Below are 9352 nucleotides of genomic sequence, written 5' to 3' on the forward strand. Positions count from 1 at the left end.
CATGTAGGTGACCCACTTATCAATGTGGTAAATCATCTTTATACGAGCAACCAATCAAAATTCCAACTCTTACATCCACTCATACGATTTTAGATTCAGTCAAACATATAGAAATTCAGTTAAACAAATAGAAATTCAGTTCAATCTGTCTAGATAGGTACAACCAACCAAACTCTTTTCTTTCCAACAAACTTAACTCCACTACATCTACCTCCTTTTGGCCTATGTATACAGTCCTACAGACAACAGGACATATGACGGACAACTAAGACTTGTCTTTGCTTTTGTATCAACCAAAACTATCATTGTGATAATTTGGTTGTGTTTAATCTAGTGCATTGTGGACCTCTATCATGCTTTATTGGTTTTTCTCTTTGTCATACATCCACTATACCATGTTGTACTTGTCTATTCTCTATCTTGCATAATTTTTATGATCTGAACATATAAATATACTATACGGACTCAAAATTGATACATATTTGAAAAATTGACGGTGTCAATACCATAATTTTTTTACAATTAAATATAATAGAAATATTAATTGAGAACTATGTAAGAAAAAGACTTAAAAACATAAAAAGTTCCATTGCAACAGCAGATGAAGATAAAGTTACCATCCCTAAGAAGAAGGTTACCGTATCTAGACACATTCATACAACCAAAAAAGATCATGTATGAGCTTGTACCATTCCATACAACTAACTAAACAAAAACATATATCAACCTATACAAACAACTAAACATCATACATGTACCATCTCATTTAGGAACATACCATCCCATCTAAGATCATCCTACCTATACAAGCAACTAAACACTACCTTAGTGAGTGATTGGTTACAGGAGATATCTAGTAAGTCAGATGGATATAATATTAGTAAGAAGCATATTTAGTTGTTATATGTACTGTTTTATTTTAACTTGACGGATGTAATATACCTCTATAGTTTAGTCCAATGGATACTGACTGTTGTATCCGTTTAGGTAAGTGACATACTTATTTTAATCATGATTAATGCAGGGGATTACTGTTTGCACAGTAATATGAGTCTGCTGCTACAGTTCTCTGCATTAATTAATTACTGGTTACTGCCGATTACTGTAGATACAGCGTTTAATTCTACTGTAGCGCGAATCTGTACTGTAGCATCAGGTACTGCAGCGTACTGTAGCGAGTGATCCAATCCATCCACATCTAAATCAAAGGCTGTGGAGTGCTTCTAATGCACCCCACTGTAGCTCTCTGCAGTTGCCAGAGGATCCGTTTCCGGTAATAGTGCTGAGAGCAAGACGCACATAGCACTTGGCCGAAAGCGATGCGATGCGATTCTCTCACGCTCTGCTTCGTTTCACGTTCCAACAGAGGACGCGCCGAAAGGTTGGGGCCTTTAAACTACAGTGCTGTGCTTCGTCAGGCAAAAGGGAAAAGGCAAGTTACCGCTGCTACACTAGATGCATTGCACGCATCCTACTGTTCCAAAAGAAAAGAAGAAAAGAAAAGTTACCTGTTGGTTGTTTTTGTTGCAAAAGAAACCAAAAGCTATTGTGTCCCTCTCTAAGAACCGAGTTTTTGACTTGGCTGGTCAGCAGAGATGTCTATACCCTTATTTACCAGGAATAAAACTTTAGTTTTCCTTTTTCTGTTTCTTTTCTTTCAGGGTTAAACGATGTACTCATCGTCATCGATAACAAATATTTATGATGCTTTAGTCAATCTTTTAAGTTCTTCATTTCCGATCTTCAAGTCTCTCTCTAAGACGTGGTGTAAGCGCGTGTATAGTGACCTGAGAGTGTACCTGTATCAATAAGTTACACTATTGTTTTTTTTAAGCTACCGTGTCCCTGGTACGAGAGCAGTGGCGCGAGATTGCAACAAGGCCACGAGTTGGACTGGATTTGATTTGATTTGATTTGGTTTTATTTTATCAAAGCAGAGGGACACATGGGCGTGACTAAGCCCCACCGCCGTTTGATGATTTGATTACCTACTACGCCCGATCGGATCTGCAACCCGTGAAGTGGTTCTTGGCTTGCATGACCCGCGGTAAAAATGAGAATTACTGTACCATTTACCTGCTTTGATAAGATACTCATGTCCCATGAAGAATTCGTCTCGTCCGAGGGTGGTGTACCGCGTGAGACAAATGCTTCACGTGCATGAATTATCTATCTGATTTACTATCACTGTTTTCGTTATTTATCACCAGTTTTTTTATTATAGTAAGTATAATTTATGTTTTTTCCATCAAAACTTTATAATATGTAAAACTTTCATATTATTGGATTCAGCGTGAAATGCATTTTACTAATATTGTATTTTTAACTTAGTTGTAAATTTTTCATAGAAAAAATGTAAAGTTAAAATTACTATGATAAAAAATAGTGACAAGTAAAAAAGCGGAGGTAGTATTTACAACCTAAATTTAAACCAATAAGTTTAGGTACGAAATACTAGTGCATGTAGTATCACTGGCAATGCAATGCATACACGATAACAGGAAATCCTTTCAGATCTCTGTGTCTTGTGGAGGAGTCTCGGCACATTGATTTGACCCAAGCATGCTGCTGCTGCTGGCTGCAGCTCTGCGACTGGCAGGCAGGCTCCGACATGAGCTCTGTGTTCATGAGCTGTGAACTGGAACGGTGCAGGAGTATAAAATAGGGTAGGCACCGCTGCAATGCCATGCTTTGGGGACGTACTTATTTAATCACCGTTATTTATATTACTATTAATAGAACAGTTAATTATATTTAAGTATCTATAGTTTTTGTTTTATTAAAAATTACATTTTTTAGATATGATGCTTAATACTCAGTTTTTTAAACATCTACTTATAAGCACATTGTTTACGCCCTTACTAAGTCGATAGGCATACCTATCTATCTTAATGCTATTTTCTCGGTTAGTAGCTTTAATTAAGCATCGGAAAAAGCGGCAAGTCATGCACTTTCCGCCTCCCGGCATTAAGATGCAAAGCTCCGAGCCATTGTTACATCCCCACCTCGCCGATCCGGAGAGCATTATCCGGCACCGGCACCGGCACCGTCCTCCTTTGCATATCGCCGCTGATCACGGAGGGAGGTCGATCGCTCGCTCGCTCGCTCCCTAAGATGATGATTGGCGGTGGCATAATTTTCAGGAGACAATTATGTGTTATCTCTTCTTTCGAGAAATCCAGTTATTTTAGCTTTCCTGTCCCATTCGGATCCCTTTCGTTCTATTTTCAGATGTGGACGTGGCGAAATGTTTTTACCACATCGCCAGGAAGCATCACTTTTACGCCCTGGGTTTATGCTTTGGAGAAAAGCCAATCCACTAAAAGAAATTTTGCTGAAACCAGTTCGATTCCGCAGAACGGAGAAAATTACTGCCACCGAATGAAAAAGCAACTGAAAAGAACCGAGTGACGATGGAAAAGCAACAGGCAACCACAGGGAGAGAAACAAAAAAGAGGGCAAATTATTTCCATATCTTTAATTTTCCTTTCTTTGTATAATACTGTTCACCGCGATAGATTCATTCGACAGAGCCAAAAGTAAAAAAAAATGTTCTGTAGCGACTGCTGAGAGAGCCGAGAACCCCAACACTGACACCTCTCCTCCCTGTGGGTGTTGGCTGTTTGGCACAACACGACAGCTTGGTTCAGCATCAGCAGGGGTCCTTCCCTCACACCTACACTGAGACTTGTCTGTTCATCTTGTGAAAAGTTTACATACACTGACTGACCTTCCTGTCCTCCTAGCCTGTCACATCTGTGTACTGCCTTGCATGGTTGTTTGCATACAGCAAGGAAGCAAGGAGCCTCGGAGTTACATGTATCTTGTGGTTGGTACCAGTCTTGTTGGTAAACATCACACCTAGATTGTTATCAAGTGTATCAACTAGTGGCTGTAGCAGTAGCATATCACGATTATGCTGGGTGGTACCAGTAAGTACTTGTAGTAACTGGTAATACTAGTAATCAGTAGTAATCGATGTATTAATAGGAGTGGAGTGCACTAATCTGTTGCTGCTGCTTCTCAGCTTCTGGCCATGGCAGTATGGCATCTTCTCCTACTGTGGTTTGACAAAAGCTATCAACTCGAAAGTAAAATACAAATAAATAAAAAAGGAACTGAACTAACACTATGCTGCAACTTCTCGGTTCTTTTCCTATATTCCACTATCTTCTTTCTTTGATTCTAGTGTTCCTGCAAGATCAAGAGAACGGCAAAACCGAGGAGCAAAACAAAGTAAGACGCCATCATTCCACAGCTGAAAAGCATATCATCTTGGAAGCATGGTGTTGAGAGCTCAAGATCGATGGGCTTTATAAAGGCAAGAGAAAGAAGTGCTTACTATGATTAGGCAAGTAATATTACTCACTCCCATGTCCCATTGAGGACAACTTTACATCCCGATCGCGCCGGCACCGTGATCGGAGGACAGCCTGCAAGAGTGTGTATGATGCATTTCGGCAAAATCATGGCACCCAGATAGAGTATTGCGCGGTTTGTGATGCAATATTTGCGTACCTGGGCATGGGGAAGAAGTAGGGCTTCGGTGGAGGTATATCCAGTGCAGAGGGCCTCAGATGGTTTGTGACGCTGCCGCCATTGTTGATGCCAACAAAGGATGCGTGGCATCCTGTGGGGGCGGCTGAGATCTCAGACTCATTTGGCGCGAAAGGATCACGAGCAAACGCTGCGGACATGGTTGGCGATGCGAACGGGCTGTCCGGGAGGTTATGATCCACACTGCAGAGCACATTGTGTCAAGAGTGCCAAAAGATCAGTTTGGTGCAATGTTGCTGCTCTGCATTGCTGGATGAAAGGGAAGTGTGATGGACGCAACAAATGATGGAGATAATGACTTGTTTAGCGTTAATTCCACCTTTGGTCACTGTCTCCGTTCGGACTCGCCTCGCCGGCAGATTCCTCCTTATCGGGTGCGTTGACCGCCCTCCTCTGAGGAAGAAGGAAGCTGCCGCCCTTGCCTTGCTCCCCTACTGACATCAACCAAGCAATTCAGCACGGCAAATATCACCAACAATTCAGCTGGGCCGACAAGTAAAACATCCGTACCGGAATCAGGCGGCGACTCGACGGTAGGGGTGGCGACAGCCCGAGTAGGACTGAAGGGCATGCCAATGGGGCTCGGCGCTGCGGAGGAGCGGGACTTGAGGTCTAGCAGCTGCAAACCCATGAGGCGTCGGCTCTGGAGCTCCATCGCCTGCTGCAGCTCGGCTGCCTGCTGCTGCTGCTGCTCCTCCAGCTTCCTCCTCAGCAACAACTCGTTCGCGCTGTTGGAGTGCTGCAGCATCCTCGCACCTGACATGACACCATCCATCATAACACACTCAATCTCAGCATCAATCATGAACCAAACATTGTGATTGTAACAGAAGAAGTTGCAATGCCTTACCGAGCTGGTGCAGGTCGAAGGGGTCTCTGGCATCTAACCCGTTGGAGAAATCCACCCTCTCACCTTGCAGCTGCTGCTTCCTGCAGAGTAACAGCAGGGTAATTGGTCACGGGGTTGCAAAGCAACAAGCCTGGAGCAACGCTGTCGCTGCTGTAGTTGCCGGAAGCAGAAAGAAAAATGGCGTGGACGCGCTGCTCGGCTTGCCTGTATTTGTCGGGGACCTTGCCCTTCTCCTTGTAGGGCTTGACGAGCACGCGCGCGTCGCAGATGAAGTGCGGGTTGCCCTTGGCCAGGATCAGCTTCACCGTCTCCGGGTAGACGAAGGTAACGAACCCGAACATGCGCTTCTGCTGGTACGGGATGCGCACGTCGTGGACGGGGCCGTAGATGCTTCAGTTCATCAGCGCCGGCACACGCGTTAGAGACGATGCATGATTTGCAACTGGAGCAGCGCGCTGGTAGAAGAATACCTGAAGTAGTTGGAGACGTCCTCCTCGCGGAACGTGCTGTCCGCCGGGAAGGTGAGGTAAATCTGCCGCGAGCCGGGGTTCATCATGCTCGCCAAGTCGGCGCGGTCCAGCCGCGGCCGCCCCATGAACTTGTGCGCCTCGTTGCCGCCCAGCATCAGCGTTGCAGCGGCCGCTGCAGCTGCAGCCCTGCAAGAATCGGAGAGATCGTAAGACGCGCGAGTGTAATTGGGAGCTCGGCGATGGTAACGAAGGGTGGCACCTTTGGCTCTCGTTCTGCTGCTGCAAGAGCAAGCTCAAGCATTTGCTGGCCGCCGACGGGGAGCCAGGGAGCGATCCGGTCGGTGAGTAGGGGAAGGCAGCAGCGGCAAGGCTCTGCGACTTGGAGCGGAGGAGGATGTCCTGGCACTGCTGATCCATGGAGGTGGGGTCCATCTTGGCGCCGGCGTCGTCGGGAAGCCCGCCGTGGACGAACCGGCAAGCGCTGCCGTTCTTGCAGTACCCGCGGGCGTAGTACAGGCACGGCTTCCAGCCGAGGCCGTCGGCCCCGCCGAGGCAGAGCTCGCTCACCGACGAGCTTCGGCGGTGCCCGGGGCCGCCGTTAGCCCACCCGAGTCCGTACGGGAAGAACCCGCCGTCGCCAGCGCCTGGGCTTCGGCACTCGCTGCCGTCGAACAGGGGCAGCTGGTGCCCGGCCCCCGCGCCCCCGTCGTTGAGGAACGCGAGCTGCTCCTGCAGCTGGAGCTCGTCGAGGAGCGGGTCCCCGCCGGGCCCGCGAAAGAACGGCGACGGCGGGCCGTTTCCGTTCGCCGGGCTCATCAGCTCCTCCCCGACGCCGACCATTTCCTCCACCGCGCCATTGCTCACGCTGTTGCTTCTCGAGAACACCGGCGGGGGCGCCCACGACGAGGGCGATGAGACCGAGAGCGGCGAGGGTGCGGTACCGCAGCGGCCTGAGTTCTGGCGCGACATCAGGAACGGCGAGTGCGCGGCCGCGGAGGTCGGCGTCCCCGGGCCGGACGCCGGGAGCAGGCCGAGCTCCTTGCGCGCCTTGGCCATGACGGTGTGGAGCAGCGCCTCGGGGCCGAAGGCGAGGCGTATCATCTCCTTCTCGCCGTGGTCCCGGATGAGCAAGAACCCCATGATCTTGGCGGCGTGGTCCGGGTCCAGCGCCTGGATCCGCGAGAACACCACCTTGGTCGCCTCGTAGGCGTCCATGGCCAACTCTACTCTACAACAAGCAACCACACGAGCTTCGTCTTCCTCCCGTCCTTCCTCTTCCTCCTCTTCTCCCACCGCTGTACTACAGAGTGAACTCAAGTAACTCACTGCTCAAAAGGCTATGCAACGCTTCACTTGGAGTGGCTGCTCCATTTCCCAGAGCCCGGAGGTCGCGGCGGCGGGCAAGCTGTGCTATGCTATGCTGCTAGGAGAGGAGCGTAGTGCGCACCTCGCGCTGCATCGCTATCTATCTATAAGCTTCTTCACCGTGTGCCTTCTGCTTTCTCGGGCTGGGGGGTGCCGGGGCGGCGGACGAGTCACTGGAGATGCCAATTTCGTTTTCTCGGGGTGTTTAGAGCAAATTCGTCGGAATTTCGTCTGCTCTTTGCGCATTTCGAGTGCATTTTGTTTAATTTTTTCTTGGCTGCGCGGAGCAGTGGATAGATCTAGATCTCCGTGGCCCCCATCTTACAAAACTCGATCCAGGCCTCTGTCACCGTGTTGGCTATTTCCGTTCTTTGTTTTCTTCTTTTTTCACTGTTCCATGCGCAACAAAATTGTGTGTTTTTGCGTAAGATGGTTCCTCCCTGATTTCCACGTCCATGTCGAGCACATGGTATATACGGAGTACGTTCTTACAGGGTTCCGTAGAGTCATGCATAAGTCACCATCTAAATGATTTAAGATGTCCCAGAGCAATGAACCTCGCAAAAGCAACTAAAATTTATTATCAAAGTAATTGGTAAAAAAACTTCACGTTTAATCTCAAGGGATAGAAAATCTCCCGTTAATCGTGGAATAAAAGAAAATATCTGCACTATAGAATTAGGTGGTCTAAACTGACAGTGCTGCCGTCTTTAGTTAAAAAAAAACACAGCACCTACATGCTGCGCGAAACTCCAAGCTCTAGTTTATAAATTGTCTTATGTTTTATCGATACTATTCGCTAAATTATGAATAGTTTTGTTTGAAATTCGTGTATTCGAACGAGTTTCATCGAATTGAAATCGATGCTGGGACGACCGGTAGACGAGACGGTTTTTTCTTCTGTGGAACGGGCTGCAATATCGGGTGCTGACTGGGACCCACACGGGCGCACCAACTCATTGGCCCCTCCTCCCCTCTTGATCCGTTGCTGATGATGTTGCGGGCCCTTTTCACGATAAGGTAATAAGGTGGCATCCAAATCCATATCTAAATCTAAATCCAAATCTAAATCCAGTATTTATAGCGATCAACTAGCTGGATTACCTTATCTTAAGCCCCATACCGGATACTGCGGTGCTGCTGCCTGTTTTATAAATATATTAATATAAAAAATAATAGTCGAGTTTATGTTTTGGGATTACCTTACCTTCATGTTGGAGACTAGAGTATTGTATGCGCACTGCTCAGATTAACGTTTCCCTATAACAATGGCATATACTTCCACCTGTCGACTGTTCCAAATGTTGGTTAGAAATTATTTTGTTTCCCCATAGCAATGCGCACTGCTCAAATTTTGGATGTTTAGATATGATATAGGTAGATTTATTAAAATCTATTTTTATAATAGTATATTGTTGTTGTGTTTTATAAATATATTAAAATAAAATAGTATCAAAGTTATGTTTTGGGATGGTGTCGATATGAAAACATCAAGTAAATTTCGTAAAATTATAGATATTTTAGTAAAATTATCGTAAAAATACATGCTTAATCAATAGTTTTACAAAAACTACAAATTTAATACCAATTTTATTATAAAATTGCAGATATTTTGACAAAAATATCGTAAAATTACATATTTAATTTACAATTTTAATATCAATTTTATCGCCAAATTATATTTTTATACTAAATCTGTAACTTTATAAAAATATTGCTTAAATCTACAGTTTTACGATAATTTTATCAAAGAATTTATAATTTTATGATAATTTTGTTAAACCGTTTTGGGATAAAACGTCACTGGTTCGTGACCGGAGGAGTATTTGCTGTTAAAAAAAAACAGCACTGCTACACCGGGATGCGATTAGTACTGCTGCCAGCAAGAAATCAAAAGAGGATGGGTTCAGACAAAGCTACCAGAAAACATCAAACAAATATCCAATGTGTCCACAAATTTCGTGCCGTTTGTGACACTCGGCAGGATGCAGCTGCATCTACCGTGCTCGTCATGGTCATCAGAATCAGAAGAAGGGAAAAGAACGTCTAGGAATAAGCGGAAGCGAGCGCCCAGCAGCGTCACACCACAGGTGATTTTGTTGGTGGAGTA

At 45.9% G+C, this 9352-nt stretch overlaps 1 protein-coding gene across 2 annotated transcripts; it reads right to left on the bottom strand.

Annotated features, from left to right (window-relative positions):
• Positions 1-3454: 3454 nt before the first annotated feature.
• LOC133890485 (zinc finger CCCH domain-containing protein 53-like) lies at positions 3455-7429 on the bottom strand. 2 transcript variants are annotated; one of them, XM_062330867.1, is made up of 9 exons: positions 6137-7429; positions 5878-6063; positions 5612-5797; positions 5408-5487; positions 5068-5313; positions 4877-4988; positions 4519-4740; positions 4343-4433; positions 3455-4194 (listed from the first exon to the last, which is right to left on the bottom strand). In XM_062330867.1, the coding sequence occupies exons 1-8, from the start codon at positions 7090-7092 to the stop codon at positions 4394-4396; spliced, it is 2028 nt and encodes a 675-aa protein (XP_062186851.1). In that variant the 5' UTR covers positions 7093-7429; the 3' UTR covers positions 3455-4194; positions 4343-4393. The 2 variants fall into 2 exon arrangements, with proteins under 2 accessions (XP_062186851.1, XP_062186850.1); XM_062330866.1 differs by having other exon boundaries at positions 4877-4991; positions 6137-7428.
• Between the last annotated feature and the right edge of the window lie 1923 nt (positions 7430-9352).

The sequence above is a fragment of the Phragmites australis genome, chromosome 14, assembly GCF_958298935.1.
Source record: "Phragmites australis chromosome 14, lpPhrAust1.1, whole genome shotgun sequence".
Classification (NCBI taxonomy): domain Eukaryota; kingdom Viridiplantae; phylum Streptophyta; class Magnoliopsida; order Poales; family Poaceae; genus Phragmites; species Phragmites australis.

Bases quoted from the DNA above. Each gene is read 5' to 3' on its own strand.
- LOC133890485 (XM_062330866.1), bottom strand. From the start codon at position 7,092: ATGGACGCCTACGAGGCGACCAAGGTGGTGTTCTCGCGGATCCAGGCG. The intron at 6,064-6,136 runs GTGCCACCCTTC...CGATTCTTGCAG, and splicing joins CAGCAGAACGAGAGCCAAAG to GGCTGCAGCTGCAGCGGCCG. The intron at 5,314-5,407 runs GTAAGGCATTGC...GTGTCATGTCAG, and splicing joins CTTCGACCTGCACCAGCTCG to GTGCGAGGATGCTGCAGCAC.